The sequence below is a fragment of the Callorhinus ursinus genome, unplaced genomic scaffold (assembly GCF_003265705.2).
Source record: "Callorhinus ursinus isolate GAN/ISIS: 27379988/994484 unplaced genomic scaffold, GSC_fseal_2.0 scaffold22, whole genome shotgun sequence".
Taxonomy (NCBI): Eukaryota; Metazoa; Chordata; class Mammalia; order Carnivora; family Otariidae; genus Callorhinus; species Callorhinus ursinus.
The window spans coordinates 26,730,849-26,750,729 of record NW_027397084.1 but is presented as its reverse complement, the minus strand read 5'-3'; the positions used below and the strand labels follow the sequence as shown (position 1 = coordinate 26,750,729).

General features: G+C 40.4%; 1 protein-coding gene across 4 annotated transcripts in view; it reads right to left on the bottom strand.

Annotated features, from left to right (window-relative positions):
* CD109 (CD109 molecule) overlaps positions 1–19,881 on the bottom strand; it is a 171,005-nt gene that overhangs the window by 146,643 nt on the left and 4,481 nt on the right. For all 4 annotated transcript variants that reach the window (XR_012381956.1, XM_073905229.1, XM_073905227.1 and 1 more), the window contains exon 3: positions 2,733–2,761. Coding sequence is in view for 3 of the 4 variants with exons in the window: in XM_073905229.1 (XP_073761330.1) it covers positions 2,733–2,761 (29 nt within the window). In the remaining variant the exon portion in view is untranslated. The remainder of the gene's footprint in view (positions 1–2,732; positions 2,762–19,881) is intronic.

Sequence of the window (19,881 nt, the reverse complement as noted above, 5' to 3'; positions counted from 1 at the left end):
TACAAGTGCACACTCCAAAAGCTGGGTCTATTTTAACTGAAAACTCATAACAATACAGAACTTTATTTTTGCCAAGCATGATCACATTTTCCCAGATACTTTATGACTAAGCCTTTAAATTTCTGTTTTACTAGAAAAGGGATATAGTTCTAAATATAATCTCTAGTAAAGCTCTCAATAGGTTAAGCGTTATATCTACAACAATAGAAATGGCATTAATATTAAAGACAAATACAGGATGTTGGAGTTCGTATTTCACATAGGTAAGACTTAAAAGAATCATAGCAGCCAAATTCCAGCTTCATGATAGTTTAGACGAGTATAGTTTATAATAAACTGACATTACTGGAACAAGCCCAGGTGCCCTCGTCCCGCCTGATGCCCTCTCTGGTCAGCCTTTCTACACTTCCAGCCTGTGCACCTGCAGGCTTCTCCGATGAAACCAGGCAGTGGTATTTTAAACCGGTTCCTGGGGGCGCCAGGGTGGCTCAGTCAGGTAAGCGTCTGCCTTGGCTCAGGTCATAATCTCAGGGTCCTGGGATGGAGCCCCACACCTGGCTCCCTGCTCAGCAGGGAGTGTGCCTCTCCCTCTGCTCCTCCCCACCCTCGTGCTCTCCCACTCTCTCTCGAATAAATTAATTATTTTTAAAAAATAAAAAAATAAACTGTGGTTCATGGACTTAATGTAGGACAATCGTATTACTGTAGGACAACTGTATTACACAGGATTTATTTTAATCTTTCTGCTGTAGGACAATTGTATTACACAGGATTTATTTTAATCTTCTCATTGGAATATTCCTTCAACAGCATATGGCCAACATCTAATGTTTAAGCATACATGAATGCAATGCCATGTTTTATTATCAATGAGATTGGGTTCCCCCCCTTTCCACCTGCTTTGCCTCTTTTTCCCTACTTTCTATTTAACAGTAGAAAAGCAATTATATTTCTTAGTAAGAAAAGCACAAACGTAGTAGGTAAGAAAGAGCAGTATGGGATATAAGTGATTTTTATAAACTACTGTTTGGGAGCACTGTATTCTCTAGGATCGACCCACCCCCACCCCCACCCCGCGGAGAAAGGAATGTGGTTTCTGAATGTGTTTCATAAATAACCTTCAATAAGTAATGGAGGAAATGGGGAACCCTGGCTCATCAGGTAATGCTGATCCTACATTAAGTATGTAAAGTGTCAGGGCTAAAGTTGTTCAAAAGAAAACCACAGGCCCAAGGTGGACTAGTTTGCTCTCAGAAGAGCAAACCAAGACTTAATTGCAGTTTCAACCTCTCCAGGAGTTTACTTTTAGGCCAATCAATCTGGAACTTTCTGACAAGCACCAATGAGGTAATCTGTCACATGGGCCCTCTCCATCCCCACCCCACCGCCAAAGGAAGATGAGGTAATCTGCAGGATAAGACCCCATGCCCTTCCCCCTAAGGGAAGGTGACCTTGCCTGGAACAATCCTTTCTTTTCTTTTGCTAATAACTTCCTTGCCCCACCCTCCTTCCTACAAAAATCTTCCACATTGTACAACTAGAGCTCCCCTCTACTTGCTAGATGGGATCCTGCCCAACTGCTTAATAAAGCCAATTAGATCTTCAAATTTACTAGGCTGAGTTTTGTTTTTTTAACAAAGTCATCAGTCATCTATTCTCAGAAAAGTATACCAAATGGCATCTCTTGTTGGATGCCGTGGTCACCGTTCTCTATTGTATATTCAAAGTGTTAAGCTCCAAAACAAAACACAGTAATAAAAGTACAAACTCCCAAATCAAAGCTATGACAAGTAGGATCAGTTCACAAACAGCATGTAATCATCAGGTTTCATGACTTTCTCAAAATAATAACCCCTTTCCACTTCTATAGCAAATTTTACAGCACTTTCACATCTTACTTCACCTCTGAGGTATCCCCTGTGAAACAGGCAGTTTCTTTATGCCCTTTTCCAGGTCTGGGACAAGGGTGAGGTGGGTGAGGCCCTGGCCTCAGGTGCAAAACTCAAGAAGACAAAAAAATTCAGTAATCAAGATAAATAATTTCTTAATATTTAAAATAGAAGTACCGCAAACAATTAAATTATGAACCAAAAAAAAAAAAAGAAAATGTTTAAACAAAGACAGGATCGGTATCATCAATGCCTCAGCCTTCAATATGGCTCAGCAGGGCACTCCACTCTTCCGGGACAGAGAAACTGAAGGACAGAGTGTTCATTACACCCTCTAAACTCTAAGGTTCTTTAAGGCAGATGCAGGTGTCTGTGACAATAGTCCAGGTCAGTTTCCCTCAGTGAAGTTCCCTGTTTTACAAGAGGAAAATCTCTGCTATGACTTTGAAGAGGCTGATAACCAATCTCCCTGTTACTGAATACAGTAACAGTATTCTTAAAGGTAGAACTGAACTCAAGCCAAACTCACAAGGAATGCAAATTAATATAAAGGCCAACAAAGGGAGCCTGGGTGGCTCAGTTGGTTAAGCAACTGCTTTCGGCCCAGGTCATGATCCTGGAGTCCCGGGATCGAGTGCCCACATCAGGCTCCCTGCTCGGCGGGGAGTCTGCTTCTCCCTCTGACCCTCTTCCCTCTCGTGTTCTCTATCTCTCATTCTCTCTCTCTCAAATAAATAAATAAAATCTTTAAAAAAAAAAATAAAGGCCAACAAAATGTTAAATTGTTTCACTGATCAATGCAATGTATATTTCTGAAACCAAATTTTTTAAATGGATACTTACTGATGGAAGAATAAGTGTCTTGAAAGAGCCTAAAAGCAAAACAGGGAAGAAAATAGAGTCATAATTTGAATATGATGATATAATACACAACTCCGAAGACTCTCCTAATACTCTTTCAGATGCAGAAGGAATCATAAGCTTACAGAATCACAAACTTATTTGGTCAAAACAAAACAATTTTATTAAAGCCCAGAACACCTGAGACATTACTACACAACCTCGTGCCAAAGAATTAAGGAAAGCTGAGCCAGACTTGAAAAGCCATCAGTGGGTGAATCCTCCCAAAAAAAACAGTTTTTAAGTTCTGCTGCTCTTTTCCATTAGCATTTTTGTTGTCACTGTTGCTGCTTCAAGGTTCTATACATTGGAGGGACACTTCAATCTGTGTTGAAAAAGAAGCTGAGGTTTATTTCTTATGTTCTCAGACCCTCATGATAAAGGAAGAAAAGGAAGGCATTAGTCACATCAGGGGTGAGCTGGGACTCCTAACTGACTCACTGGTATTAGAGTCATGCAGACTTCTTTTCATGTACAGTTTCTAAACATAGGACCGCTAACTTAACTCATGCCAATTTCTCATCCAATCTAATTACTTCAAGGGAAAAAATATTTCAAGTTAAAAATAAAAGAGTACTTATCCAAAGTTCCAATTTAAGTGACATGAATTCAGAGGTGAGGAGGGACCCTCACAGTTCCCTCATTTAAGAAATACTTGTGAATATTTATGAAGTATTTATCACAATGAGCAAGACAGACATGGTGCCAGTCCTCCTGGAAGCCACATGTGTCTATCCTATAGGAAGAGACCGACACCAGAGCAGAGCACAATACAGAGCAGGGGGTAAGCAAGTGGCCTCTGGAATTAGACTCCACCAGTTCTATACTTGAAAAAGTTACCTGATTATCTGGGTTCGATTTTTTCATCCATAAAATGAGTATTTTGATAATAGTACCAATCTCATAAGGTGGTCGTGAAGAATAAGTATGTTGATACCTAGAAAGTGTACGTACAGAGCAGTGTCTGGCACGTAGGAAACACTTGATAAATGTAAATCATTGTAGCGCCAGCAAACTTGGAAGAGATATCCGCTGGGGATGTCAGCATGCCTCTACAGCAGGGTCTCCCAATTTTTATAATGGAGCACTCAGTCAATCAGTACACATCACCAATGTCACATTAGATTATAAAGTCATATATATGCACTTTTCTTAACCAAATTATTAAATATTAGAAAACCTTAATTTCTTAGTTTTGCCCAAGAAAATAATAGAAATAAAAGCTAGTACGTTTTCTGCCTACACCCTTACAAATGGTCTTGCACAATACCCAATGTGTGCACACCCACCTGAAGACCACTGCCCCAGTGGGCCTCAGTGATATACAAATACGTTTTCAAGCAGCAGATAAGCCATTCATCAAAATCTCTTATCACCTTGCACAAATCAGTTTATCCAATAACTGTCACCATAGGAAGCAAAGAGGAGGACTCTTAAATAAGACGACATTGGACAAAAAGTGTCTTGAAAAGGTGAAGAAAGAGAAACACCTGAACAAAAACAGTGCAATATGGAAGGGCTACAATAAGAATAGGGCAGAGCCCACCTCATAGGGATCAGGAGAAGGCTTCTAGAGAAAATGATGCCAGAAGTCTAGGATTATAGAATGAAAAATTAGCCAGATGAGAAAGTAAGGGAAGAGTTTCTAGGCAGAGCAGCAGGAAATGCAAAAGAGTGGAGCTCCGCATGAGTCTACAGAAGCAAAGAGCTGGCAGGGAGAGGACTATAGAGATGAAGCTGGACCAGATCCTGAAAGGCCTTTTACACAGAGTGAGTCCTGGCCAGATCATCCCAGGTTATGCTGCTATCCCAGCATCCTGATGTAGCATTTGTCCCGAATCTTTTTGGTTTAGTAAAATATTGTTATGAGATGGGTTTAATTTGCACAAGATTTAACTTTGAAATATTGTAATCATGCTTTGGTAATATCTTAACTTGTGGGAAGAAACTTCTCATTAAGTTCTTTTTTTTTAAGATTTTATTTATTTATTTGAGAGAGAGAGTGAGAGAGAGAGAGCACACGAGAGGGGGGAGGGTCAGAGGGAGAAGCAGACTCCCTGCTGAGCAGGGAGCCCAATGCGGGACTCGATCCTGGGACTCCAGGATCATGACCTGAGCCAAAGGCAGTTGCTTAAACAACTGGGCCACCCAGGCGCCCAAGTTCTTTTTAATGGGATAGGCATATTCTATACTGAAATGAAGTGAAATTTGAGAAGCCCAATGATATTGCAGCAACGAAACTTGGTGAAACAGTCAAAAGAACCATAAATACAGACAATTTACTTGACAAGTTCTGTGTTGTAAAAATATTTGTTGAAGGGAGTCATAGTACTTTCCAGGCAAAAAGACAAACCCTGTAAAATATCTGGACTGAAACATTTAAATAGCTCAGTATGGGGGATAGATGAAAGAATTGAAAATATCCTCCATAGAGCAGCTCTATGATCTTAACACGTACCTCAACATATGTGAAGAGAGTGTGTTCTCAATTCAAAATATACCAACAATGAATATACAGAATTTGAAAAAACAATACCATTTACATTAGCATCCCCCCAAAAAAGAAATACTTAGGTATAAATCTAACGAAATGTGTACAAGATCTATATGAAGAAACTACAAAACTCTGATAAATGAAATCAAGGAAGATCAAGGAAGGATTAAATAAATGAGGAGATATTCAATGTTCATGGATAGAAAGACTCAATATTGTCAAGACATCAGTTCTTCTCAACTTGATCAATGCAATTGATCAAAATCCCAGAAAGTTATTTTATGAATGTCAACAAACTGATTCTAAAGTTTATCTGGAGAGGCAAAAGACCCAGAATAACCATCACAATACTGAAGGAGAACAAAGCTGGAAGACCAGTGCTATCAACTCCAAGACTTACTGCAAAGCTACAGTAATCAAGGCAATGTGGTATTGGCAAAAGAACAGACAAACTGATCAATGGAACAGAAGAGAGATCCCAGAAATGGACCCTTACTAATATGGTCGAATGATCTTTGGCAAATGAGCAAAAGCAATGCAATGGAACAAAGATAGTCTCTTCAACAAATAATGCTGGAACAATGGACATCCACATGCAAAAAAGTGAATCTAGACACAGACCTCACCCCCTTCAGAAAAACTGACTCAAAATGGATCATAGACTTAAATATAAAATGCAAAACTATAAAACTCCTAGAATATAACATAGGAGAAAACCTAGATGACCTTGGTCTTTTTAAGATACAATCCATTAAAGAAATAATTCAGGGGCACCTAGGTGGCTCAGTCGGTTAAGCATCTGCCTTCAGCTCAGGTCGCGATCACCAGGACCTGGGATTGAGCCCCATGTCAGGCTCCCTGCTCAGGGGAGAAGGGGGTGGGGGTATCCTGCTTCTTCCTCCCCCCCCACTCATGCTCTCTCTCTCTCAAATAAATAAATAAAATCTTTTAAAAAAAGAATTCATGAGCTGGACTTCATCAAAATTAAAAACTTCTGCTATGCAAAAGACAATGTCAAGAGAATGAGAAGAAACGCCACAAATTGGGAAAAAATATTTGCAAAAGACACATCTGATAGAGGACTATAGTCCAAAATCTACAAAGAACTCTTAAAACTCAACAATAAGAAAATAACTGACTAAAAAATGGGCCAAAGTCATTAACAAACAACTCAGCAAAGAAGATACACAGACGGCAAATAAGCATAATAAAAGATGCTCTGCGTCATAGGGAAATGCAGATTAAACAATAAGATACCAAGACACTGGTATCAGTCACTGACAACATCAAATGCTGGCCAGGATGTGGAGCAATAGGAACTCTCACATACTGCTGGTACGCAATGCAAAAGGGTACAGCCACTTGGAAAGACAGTTTAGCAACTTCTTAAAAAACTAAACATGATCTTACCATACAATCCAGCAATTACACTTCTTGGTACTTACTCAAAAGAGCTGAAAACTTATGACCACACAAAAATCTGCATGCAGATATTTACAGCAGCTTTATTTATAATTGCCAAAGCTTGGAAGCAACCAAGTTTCCTTCAGTCAGTGAATGAATAAATAAACTGTGATACATCTAGACAATGGAATATTATTCAGCTCTAAAAAGAAATGAGCTATCAAGCCATGAAAAGACATACAGAGGAACCTTAAATGCATATTGCAAAGTGAAAGAAGCCAGTCTGAAAAGGCTACATACTGCATGATTCCAAATAAATGACATTCTGGAAAAAAAAGCGAAACTATGGATACGATAAAAAGATCAGGTTGCTGCGAGGTGGTATGGAGAGATGAATGGGCAGAGAACAGAGGGTTTTCAGGGCAGTGAAAACACTCTGTGCGGTATTATAATAATGGTTATATGTCATTATACATTTGCCAAAACCCATGGAATATACAATGCCAAGAGTGAACCCTAGTGAAAACAATGGAACTTGGTTGATCATGATGTGTTCATTCTTGCTAAAAAGAAAAAAGGTACCATTCTGGTTAGTGATGTTGATGACAGGGGAGGCTGGGCATGTATGGGGACAGGGATAATATGGATCTGCAAAAAAAAAAAAAAAAAAAGCCTTTATTTGAATGTTCAAATTGTCTGATCATTCCATTATATATGTTTATAATATATGTATATATATAATATATATGATATACATATTTATATATTATGTTATATATAAATAATATAAATAAAAGATTATGCTGCTCTATAATTAAACAGATGACTAATTGAGGGAGAAGAAAAAGTTCTTCTTTACCATAGAATTCCAACTAGTAAATATAGAAGGAATCATGGAATTAGGAAATTTCACAACTATCATGGTAATAACTGATTCAAGCAATAATCATTAATCTTGTGTGTACAAACTGGGTGAGTGAGACTCGTGAGAAATAATGAACTATTGTTTTAAACTGCTAGATTTGGGGGTGGTTCACTCAGAAACGGATGACTAGAACACTCTTTTTTTTTTTTAAAGATTTTATTTATTTATTTGAGAGAGCGAGAATGAGAGATAGAGAGCACATAAGAGGGGGGAGGGTCAGAGGGAGAAGCAGACTCCCTGCCATGCAGGGAGCCCGATGTGGGACTCGATCCCGGGACTCCAGGATCATGACCTGAGCCGAAGGCAGTCACTTAACCAACTGAGCCACCCAGGCGCCCTAGAACACTCTTGAAATAAATAGATTAACTAGCAAACGTCTAAAGGTGCACAGTGCAGCACAATAACCTCTAGCCACAACGGCTATTGAAATGAGCAACTGAAATGTGCTACAAATGCAAAATACACCCCATATTTCTAAGACTTAAAAAAGCAAAAAGAATGTGAACTATCTCAGCAATAATTTTATAGTGAGTACATGTTGAACTGGTAATATTTACGAATTATTGGATTAAATAAAGTATATTATTAAAATTAATTTTATCCGGATTTTCCTTACCTTTTTTTGAAAGATTTTATTTTTAAGTAATTTCTACACCCAACATGGGGCTTAAACCCACAACCCCAAGATCAAGAGTCACATGATCCACTGACTGAGCCAGCCAGGCACCCCCATTTTTTTTTCAAAGATTTTATTTATTTATGCCAGACAGAGAGAGAGAGAGAGAGAGAGCACTCAAGCAAGCATGGGGCAGGGATGGGGGGAGGTTTGCACAGGGAGAGAGCCAAGCCGACTCCATGCTGAGCACAGAGCCCATTGTGTGGCTCAATCTCAGGACCCTGAGATCATGGTGACCTGAGCCAAAACCAAGAATCGATGCTTAACCAACTGAGTCACCCAGGTGCCCCTGTGTTTTACTTTTTTATTTTGGTTACTAGAAAATGTCCTATTACATATGTGGACACATGTGGTAGAACCATACTTCCATTGGATAATGTTAGTCTAGAGGATGGAAGACTCACATTTCTGCTTAGAAGCAATAAACAATCAACTAGATCTGATGGGTACAATTTTTAAATTTGGTGAATAAAATAATAATAGATAATATTTATAGTGTTATAAAAGCATTACATATATTAACTGATCTAATCTGCATCACAATCCTATTATTATTTTCCTTATCTTACAAATGAGAACCCTGAGTCACAGAGACATTAAGTGACCTGCCCAAGGTCACACACAGAAAAGAAGTAACAGAGCCAAGATTCTAACCCAGGCAGCCCGGCTCTTGGGCCTGAGCTGTAAACTGCCACTCCATGCTGCCTCTCAGCACAAGAACAGCAACTGTACCTTTGCGCTTTTCCCCTACATACCCTTGATTATTGCATAAGTTCCCCAGCCTAGAGAGCCTCTTTGTGCATGTTATCACCACTCCATCACAGATGTTCACAACCTCGATTATCTCAGGACTCCTCTCCTCAGCTCTATGCTAGTCATCAGAGAACATGGGGATTCTTCTTTATCCATGTTTCTCCCAAACTTCAGAGTTCTGCTATAAGCACTGCAATAGCAAAACTAATTTTAAAACAATTCGCCTTATACAAAAACTTCTGAAAAGGATATAAAACTCGAAAATTTCCCAATTCTCTTATCACTTCTTCATACTACAGTTTTGATACATTTGAGGTTAATTTCAAGATCTGAAAAATCCTTAAAAATAACCATATTATGTCTATAGCTGGGACGCCAGGGAAGCCAGGGGTTTTGTGGGGAGTGCTCCTGTGATCAGTACCTGGAGTAGGGAAGGGAAAGGAAGGGGACAGGCCTAGGGAGAGGGGGAGGCAGAGTTGCAAAACAGGCTCCAGAGGTGAGATGCTAGAAGAGCCAAGATCTTTGAGAACTGTTCTGAACCAGGGGGACGGGGCTGGACCTTCATCCAAGGAGGGGTGCCCCTTAGGCAAGGCGGTTCTCTTTAGCAGATGCAAGCCCCAAAGGGGGCTGGCTGTGAGGGTGGTCTGCCGAAGCACTCCCAGGAGCTGGAGGAAGCCTGTCCTTCTCTGAAGGGCTCTACCTGGGTGGTACAGAACAGCATCCACAACAATATCCCACACTAGGAGAAAATGGACAAAATTAAACCGCCGAAAGCGGAGCCCCATCAAACCAGTACCCTTGATTACGGAGAGGTATTTATCTTTCATTACTTTAGGATAAATCATGGGGTTGACCATTTTGTCAGTCCAGTGACTTGGAGGAAACAATGTGCTTCCTTTCCATCATGGCCTGACACACAGTCTACCTCCCATCACTGGCAAATTTACAAAGACTGTGTGTGTGTGTGTGTGTGTGTGTGTGTGTGTGTGTGTGTGTGTGTGGTCTGTGTGGTGTGTGTGTGTTGGGGCAGGGGGGCCAGGGCGGGGGTATTTATTTTTATCTAAGAGACACCAAACAAGAGAAAGTAAAAAAAAAAAAGAAAGAAAAAACAGCTGTGAATCTACAATCCAAATAAATGCAGTAGGTTGATTAATCGCAAGGGCAAGCATTTCAGCAACTCAAGACCAGCTACCCAGATCTGAACTGCAGGAAATCCCATTTCATAGAATTTTTTTTTTAATGTAGCCCTTTTGGTTCAAACCTTCGAGGGGTTTTCTCGTTAGAGAAAAATTGGAAGAGGAGGTTGACCGCATGCCTGGCTCTCACTACTCTGACACATGATGGTGTCTTCATAGGTCCAGGAAAAACAGAGGCAGAAACAGAAGCTGTTCCCAAAAGCGGGAGCGCCGGGGCAGAGATGTCCCACCCACCCATAATTCTTGCTAGATTCAGGGAGTGGCTTGAAGGATGTGTAGAGAGAGATCCAATTTAAAGCCCACTCACTGGTCTCATGTGTCGTTATTAAAAGGTCAACTTTAAGTACTTGACATTTTTTTCAACTTGTGTTCTCTCCAAATTTACAAACGCAGCTTGGAATGTCTTAGGCACTTGCTCAGCCTTATGTGAAAGTCCTAACATTCTAGCAATAATTTACACAGCCAAAACCTAAAACTGGGAGCAGAGTGGTGGGAATGTAGATGAGGAATAGTAATCTCTTCCTAGCTGTTGCTAGGCTGAAGATTAAATAGCAAACCGTTGTGACCATTTCTGCTCCCTCTAAGCAAGGTTCCACTCAGACACGGGAAACAGGCACCACCTCTGGAAACACTCACTAACTGGCACTTCTTTAAATCACGGACTAAAGATCCGCTCTGGGACGAAAAGTCCTTCTCAACATTACTGTAGATAAGTCTGTAAAACTCAGGTCATTTTTGTGTGTAACCACAGAAAGTCAATCTTAGAACCCTTTCAGATGTTTTCTCCTTCCCAACACTGCCGAAGCCACTCAAAAGAAACCTTGTTTTAAGGCTTCACACTTGGCACAAGCCGGAGAGCTGGCCGTTTGATTTACAAATAGAGTCAAGCTATTTTTAAGTTGTGTAATAAGCATACACAAAAACTAACCTTCCCTTAGCTTTTTAAACACACTCTATAATGCCGTATGCTGCCTCCTCTAACATCTGCGCTCACAAAATAGCTCTGTGGAGAACTGCTGAGGGAAGGGGTGATGTGTGACTGGAAATCCAACAGATCCAGAAATATTCTCTATGGGAAAAAAAAAACAGCTTTTCCACTATATGCATATAAATATATATATATATGTATATGCATATATGTAAGTAAATATGTATGCAAATATATATGTATACACACAATTATGTATTTATATACCTTAGTATTTACTGCTTAAGTATTTTTGGTAGCTTTCTGCTATTCAGTAATATAAACTTAAGTATATCACTTTCTTAGCTGAAAACTTGGACCTCCTTACCAAGTTATTAAATATTCTCTCATTATTCAGCATTTTCTTTGATCACAGAGAGACAAAGTGAGAAATGGGCTTTCCCACTACAAATCTGTGGAAGACAAAACCTTAAAATATGTTTCTGCTTCACAGTTTAATGTTACTTTAAAGCTAAGCAACACTCCAGTGCATTCAATCTATACAAAAAGACAAGCATTTTGAGTAAAACAAAGTAAAAGTATCTCCTTTGGTCCCTTACACACTCTTTTTATTTTTTTTCTCCTGCCTCTCCTTATTTACAAACATCTCAATAAACAGGAGTTTCATAAATAACTTTTTGTTCCATTTAGACCACCGAGCATCAACAGGTCAAAAAAAAACCTACTAGGGCGCCTGGGTGGCTCAGTTGGTTAAGCGACTGCCTTCGGCTCAGGTCATGATCCTGGAGTCCCGGGATCGAGTCCCGCATCGGGCTCCCTCCTCGGCGGGGAGTCTGCTTCTCCCTCTGACCCTCCCCCCTCTCGTGTGCGCTCTCTCTCTCTCTCTCTCTCATTCTCGCTCTCTCAAAATAAATAATAAATAAATCTTTAAAAAAATAAAAAAAAAAGGATTCTTATTAAAAAAAAAAAAAAAAAAAAAACCTACTAAAAGTAAAATAAATACAATGGTACGGTATAAACTAAATGTTAGGTTCAATACATATGAAAAACCAAGAGTCAAACAAGACCCTCGGCTACTGAATGTCCAGGCATTCGTGATGGCAGGGCTGGCAATTTACGGCCCACGGGCCAAAGAGGGCCCACACCTACTTTCCTACAGTTTGTGAACTAAAAATGGTTTTGCATTTTTATACAGCCGGGAAAAGAAAAAGAATAAATATTTCATGACACATGAAATATTATATGAACTCCAAATTCAGGGTCCATAAAGTTCCATGAGCACACTCATTTACTATGCACAACAAAAACCATAAGGCAGCAGACCTACCATGTTTACCATCTGGCCTTTTATAAGAAAAGTTTACTGTCCCCTATGGTATGGTGCTCTTTTTAGAGAGATCGCCTCTTTTCTCAAGGAATAAGGAATAAGGTTGAAGGCCTGCTTGAGTCACAATCAAACTGCCATTAACAGAGACCTCGCCTGATGCCACAGCTGGTGCTCACAAGGGCGGCATCAATAATAACATGTGATACTAAGAAATGCTAGGTACGACATAGCTGACATTCTCCAGTGTTTATCATGTGCTAGACATAATGACAAATGTTCTAAAGCAGTGCACTAAAAAAAAAAGAAAGAAAAGAAATGGATAAAATTAATTTTAATAACATTTTATTGAACCCAATATACCCAAAATATTACCCTTGAAGATGTAATCAATATTAAAAATTTATCAGCTTAAAAAAGATTCAGTTTTGTTGCATTTTTTGATATTAAGTATTCAAAATCCATTGTGTATTTTTTACTTGCAGCCCATCTCAATTTGTACAAGCCTCATTTCAAGCACTCAAAACCCACAGGTGGCTCATGGCTACCATATTGCACAGCACAGCTCTTAAGTACTGTCTCATTTAATACTCACAACAATGCCCTAAGATAGGTACTATTATTATTGCCATCATACAAAGGAAGAAACTGAAATTAGATAAAATGAAGTGACTTGCCCAAGGCCACTTAGGTAGTAAAAAGTAGTGCTAAGGGTTCAATTCCAATGTGGTTCTAGAGCCCCCAGTCTGACTCACTGTGCCTCCCAAACTGTACAGAACAGACCTGGCTATTACTTCCAAAATATTAGTCCAAACAAAATCTCATGTTCCCTCCCTGTCCCTCCTCTGTAGCTTAGTGTATTCTCGTGGTAGTATTTGAACACACCCACTCTTCTACCTTTTCTCTTTCATCCTTGTGATTACCTCAAGCCCCATGCAGCCCTGTAGAAGTCCATCCCTCTTCAACCCAACAGCCTCCTTTACAGCATTCATACCACACTCCCCATTTCCATGCCTATGGCAGACACAGCTAATCCTTCTACTCTCTATTCTGGTGAACCCAGACTTGACCTTCCTTGACACCATCAAACACGGCACTCCAAGCAGCCTCTACCATCAACCTGAGATGGCACATGAAATGAAATCTACTTTGCATCCCCATGAGGAGCCAAATATTTATGCCACCCAATACTGTGCCATATACAATTTGATGCCTAATAAATACTTGGAATTCTCAAAATAGTCATGCCCTGTCTCAACTATCTTTCTGAGATTTAACAAGATTTCAGTGAAATTTAAATTTATAATACTAAATCATTTCTGCCAGCTACATTTTCATAAATGTAAATTCCCAACATTGCCCTGCCAAAAGGAAGCTACCAAGTATTCCTAAGAGAATGTAACTCCGTTTATTTCTCAGCTCTTTACTGTTCTGGTTTTTAGATTAATTCATGAGTCATTTCTTCAAAACTAAAGACCCAAGGACCTGCCCACTACTCCCCACCCAACTCCTGCCACCAAATTTTCTTTGGCCAATTTCACCCTCACCCTTGCAAGGGAAGAAAGTCAAGTCATGGAATTTTCCTAAGAGAAATGAAGAACAGAACAGACAGAGCAAGACCAGAACCCACTATAATTTCTTTCTCCTCAAGTTTTGTCATTGCACCATTGGTCTGATGATCATCTTAGCCCAGACCAAGAGATAATAAATTACAATTCCACTTCTTACTCACACTCACAATCCCATGGCAATAATAAAATAACTACCCGATCCCTTTGAGCTTCAAGTGAAGCATACTACCACCATAAATACCCCTTTCTCTTCTCTATTCTCCTGTGTTCCTTCCCTTGATACCAATACAAGTATCCGCCCTTGCATTCCAACATCCCACAATCCAGCAGGGACCCAACTGGACACCACCAGGGAATATCTCCAATTCTGTATTTCTCTCTCCAATGGGCCACTAGTTGTAATGTATATCCCCACTCCCTATGAAGAGATATCAGATGCGCATAATTTAGAGGCAGGTAAATAATTATTGCAAAGTTTTTCTAAAACCATATTCCAGGGGCGCCTGGGTGGCTCAGTCGTTGAGCATCTGCCTTCGGCTCGGGTCGTGACCCCAGGGTCCTGGGATCGAGCCCCACATTGGGCTCCCTGCTCTGCGGGAAGCCTGCTTCTCCCTCTCCCACTCCCCCTGCTTGTGTTCCCTCTCTTGCTGTGTCTCTTTCTGTCAAATAAATAAAATCTTAAAAAAAAAAAAAAATTTAAAACCATATTCCAATTTTATTCTCCATCTCAAGTTCATACCTCAAAATATTTCTTTTTTTTTAAGATTTTATTTATTTGACAGAGAGAGACAGCGAGAGAGGGAACACAAGCAGGGGGAGCGGGAGAGGGAGAAGCAGGCTTCCTGCCAAGCAGGGAGCCCGATGCGGGGCTCGATCCCAGGACCCAGCGGTCATGACCCGAGCCGAAGGCAGACGCTCAACAACTGAGCCACCCAGGTGCCCCAAAATATTTCTTTCTTTATTCATTCTCCTCGATTTCTTTCTTGCATCAAAGCAAAAAGTACAAGGTTTTTGTTTTGTTTTGTTTTAAGGATTAATCCACTTACCTGTGCTCCTAATCCTGATCCCACTACTTCTTATCCATGAATTAGCCACTTCTCCCTTTTGCATCAACCACTTTTACCTCTCTACTAAGCATTTTAAGAGAACATGTACCTCTCTCCTTTCAACTGTCAAACTTCAGTAAAGAGTAGTCTACACTCTTATATTTTCTCATTACCCATTTATTACTTAAAACTTGGCTTTTTTTTTTAAGATTTTATTTATTTATTTATTTGACAGAGAGAGAGATAGCGAGAGCAGGAACACAAGCAGGGGAGTGGGAGAGGGAGAAGCAGGCTTCCTGCCGAGCAGGGAACCCGATGCGGGACTTGATCCCAGGACCCTGGGATCATGACCTGGGCCGAAAGCAGACGCTTAATGACTGAGCCACCTAGGCGCCCTTAAAACTTGGCTTCTGCTCCCAACATTCAACTTAAAACCATTCACTCAAGGATCACCAATGTCCTTTTCTGTCTTCGTCTTCTCTTCTCTGACCCTCTGGGACACTCAGTTCTATCAAAACTTTCCTTCTTGTAACTTTCTTCCCTTGGCTTCTGAAACATCTCACCATCTTCAATCTAGCCCTGTCTCTAGCTGCTCATCGTTTGTCCATTTCATTGATTTCTTTTCCTTTTTCCAAGCTTCTGTCATCAGTCTTGTTCCATAAGCTTTGCCTCTCTTGCACATGTCATGCATTTCCACCAAGACTTCAAGTATTGTCTGCCTCTATGAAAACAATGCCTTAAACTCTCTCCCTAGCTACAATTTCAAAACTACCTGCTGTACATCTCCACTGGATGTGTCCCCAAACTTACATCTCAAGCAGAATGTAGCACCTTTTCAGAAAACAGACACACGAACCTCTATCCCCCTATGGCTGCCACTCCCAGCCGTCAGCTCTTTCCTCCGGCACCCCCTTCCCTCCCCTAGTATGTGAAATAGCTGTTCCCACTAAATGCCAAATATGTCAGCAGGAGCGGAACATGTATGAATGGACATTTGTATAGCTCTGCATGTAAAAGGTAACAGCACCAGGCACAGGGTCACACACAAGAAGCGCTATTTACAAACCACACTGAATTTTTTATACAAACAAGAAATAAAAACTCTTCAGCCTTCTGCACTTTAAATATTAGACATTATCCTTCTGGAACCTCTGAACCTTTTCTAATCCTTCCTTCCTCTTATTCCCCACCCGCCCCCATTCATCCACAATCACATACAACAAATAATCAAGAAATAATAAATTAATGGGGGGAAATGTCATTGGGCAAACAACTAGTTTCAGCATTCTAAAGCCCTCCTAGCAACATAAAGGATCAAACAGTAACCCAGCCCGAATTCTTACAGGATCTGATTTCTATTTCCACCACAACCCCTCAGTGAGTCACTGGGACAGTGACTCATTCCTTGTTAGAAAAGGAGCAACACATGTTTAACTTGGAGTTTAAAGAATCAGTATGTTCCCCTTCAGCTTCACTCAATCACTGATTCATAATCAAACCCCAAAATATGATTCTCCACCGCTTAAAATGAACACCCATGCTTAGGGTTGGGGGCTGCTTGAAAGCAAATACAGAAGTCTGGGAGGGAACTTCTCTTAGCTACCTTGAATCATCATTGACTTGCAAAGGCATGCCTCTCACTCTCGGGCTTTCCAGCACTTTGTCAGGAGCCATTCAGGAGATACTAAAGAGTAGTCGTCCTCGTTTTAATGTGGCTAAGAATCACTTGTGATGACTGCTTGAAATAAAATTTAGATTCCTAGACCTTACCCATGTTTTGAAGGGGTGGTCACAAGTCTGCCTTTTTTTTTAAGATTTTACTTTTAAGTAATCTCTACACCCAATGTGGGGCTTGAACCCCTAACCCCAAGATCAAGAGTCACGTGCTCCCCGAATGGAGCCAGCCAGGCACCCTGAGTCGGTGCTTTTAATAAGCACAACTCACACAGTGAGAAACCCAGCAACAGGATTTATTGTTAGAAAGATCTATGAGGCTCCTAGCCTCGCCCCCCCATGCAGAACCATTAGTCCATAAAGAGCAACTCCACCTTGAGCTGAAATAAGAAACTTGCACAAATATGCAGGTAAGCATTTTAAAACTCCTTAGTTAGCCTTATTTTCTTCCATATCAGAAAAATCAACATTTGCAAATATATCCTAGGTCTTACACACAGTTCTCCATATGTTAGGAAAGTTTCCTAGAGTATAATGGAAATAGCACTGGACTGCAAATTTGGGGACGTGTGAGGTTTTCAGTTCTAGGCTACCAATAAGTGATTTCATCTTGGGCAAATCATCAAACACCAGGCCTCAGTCTCCTCGGCCATAAATTAGGTGACTGAATTGGCTTATCTCTGAGGTCCCGTCCAGATCCAAAATTCTATAAAGCTCCAAGTAAACTGGGTGGAGAGCTAGCACTGCACTGTGATTCTTCAGATCCAGATCAGATTTCATTAGACCCAAGACTAAATCACTGCAAGCAAACATGACAGTAATTTTAGAGGAAGATGACTGATACAACATTGTATCAATATCCCAAAGTAAGGCTAACAAAATATATGTCATGCTCTTCCAGCCAGTCTCCAACCTCCAAATTCAGAACCAACAGAACCAACTTCAAATGCAGGCTTCACAATTTAGGTTGTTAACTCTGGAAAAAAAAAATTTTCTTTTTCCTGTCTTAGCCTCCGTTTCTTCATCTCTAAAATGAAGATAATAGTGCCTTCCTCACAAGGTTATGGAAGTATTGTGCATTAAGTCCCTGGCACTATGAGGAAACTCAATATTTAATATGTCAAATCCCTTGGGCGCCTGGGTGGCTCAGTTGGTTAAGCAACTGCCTTCGGCTCAGGTCATGATCCTGGAGTCCTGGGATCGAGTCCCACATTGGGCTCCCTGCTCAGCAGGGAGTCTGCTTCTCCCTCTGACCCTCTTCCCTCTCGTGCTCTCTGTCTCTCATTCTCTCTCTCTCAAATAAATAAATAAATAAATAATCTTAAAAAAAAAAATGTCAAATCCCTTCCCAGCCCCTCCTAGTGATGTGCCTTTTATAGAGTTCCCAGTTTAAGATCACCCCAACCGATGATTAATAATTGCCTCTGTCATGATTGTTACTATTCTTTTCTAATAACAGCTACCATTTTCTTGAAAAATTCCTATGTGTTAAGTGCTTTAAACATGTTACCTCACTTAATTCACACAATAGCCATGTAATTGCATAAGGCAGGAACCACTATTCTCCAGATAATAAAACTGAAGCCTGGTGAGGTCATGACTGCCCACAGCCACACAACCACTAATGGAAGGACAATCAGGTAGCCTGGCTTCAGAGCCCAATCACATCATGATTACACTGTGGTCCTTTATCTTCCGGCCTATATATATACATATATATCATGCACAATAGCAAAGACATGTGAATGAAGAGTCCACACCCTTTAAAAATAATTCTCACGTAACTACAAGTTCAGACTGAGTTCTACTGGCAAAGCTGCCTGTGAAAACCTGCCCTGGGAGATCTGCCCACACACTACACTAATTAATCCACTCTCATAAAAACTATGGGACTGATTTTGATCTACAAGCCATGAAATGTACATTCAGGAGCTTTGTTTCCACCAGAAAGCCATCCAAACTGAATTGGATGTTTTTTTAAGTTTTTCAGCTAATAGCTCAAACTTAAGAAACCTTGATTTCCCACCCTTTACCGGATCAAGATGGAAAATAAAACACCCCCTCGTCAATATGAGACAGTAAAGGACAAAGAAGAATTTTTAACTCTTAAAAAATAGAAAAGTAAACAGCCCATTAACTGTCCAAGATTTTAGAGCAAAAAGAAAAAGCAATTATTAAAGGATATAGACACACTCATAGAGTACATCTCATGCCAATGCCTCAGTGGGAAGATGGAAGCAGGCTTGGCACAATAAATAAACAATGCATCCCAACCAGCAGGCACTCACTACAAGATGCCCTGCAGAGCACCCACGGCTTCAGCTGACATTTTGTTTAGGTTTTTTTCTTAAATCAGGTTTATGTGAACCAGTGACAATGAATTCATGAATGAAGGGAAAGGGTGCATTCATTATTATTTGAGGCAAATCTCACTCAAGAGAAACATTGAAAGTTTACATGTGAACATTTCAAATTGTAGAAAGAGGAGGGAAATAAGGCAGATATAATGATTTCAAGGATGTCAAAAATAATTCAATCATTCCATAGGCCTTCACAGAGAAGATAGTTCTTATTTATGACCCATGAATTCAAACATTCTTAAACTTTTTTTCTTGATCTGGCATGGAACTGCAGGGCAACATCTCACTAACGGAAAAGATAAAAACCAAGAAGGGAAGAAATAAGGGGACAGACTCACTCTCCACCCAACATGCAGTTTGATTTGATTCAAATCTGATCTGATTTCAAAAGTGACTCCATCTTCTCTCCTCTGGTAATTACTACCTGTTGAACTTTTACCATGTTTTGTTAATTATGTCCACTTAACTATTTTATACAACAGAAGACTATGAACCTAGCTCTATTCACTATAAAGGGGATGAGGGTGCTGGTGATGGTGGTGGTGATGGTGGCGGTGGGGTTGGTGGTGATGGTGGTGGTGATGGTGGTGGTGGGGTTGTTGGTGATGGTGGTGGTGATGGTGGTGATGAAGGTGTTGGTGATGGTGGTGATGAAGGTGGCGGTGATGGTGGTGGTGGGGTTGGTGATGAGGGTGGTGATGATGGTGGTGGTAGGGTTGGTGGTGATGGTGGTGGTGGGGT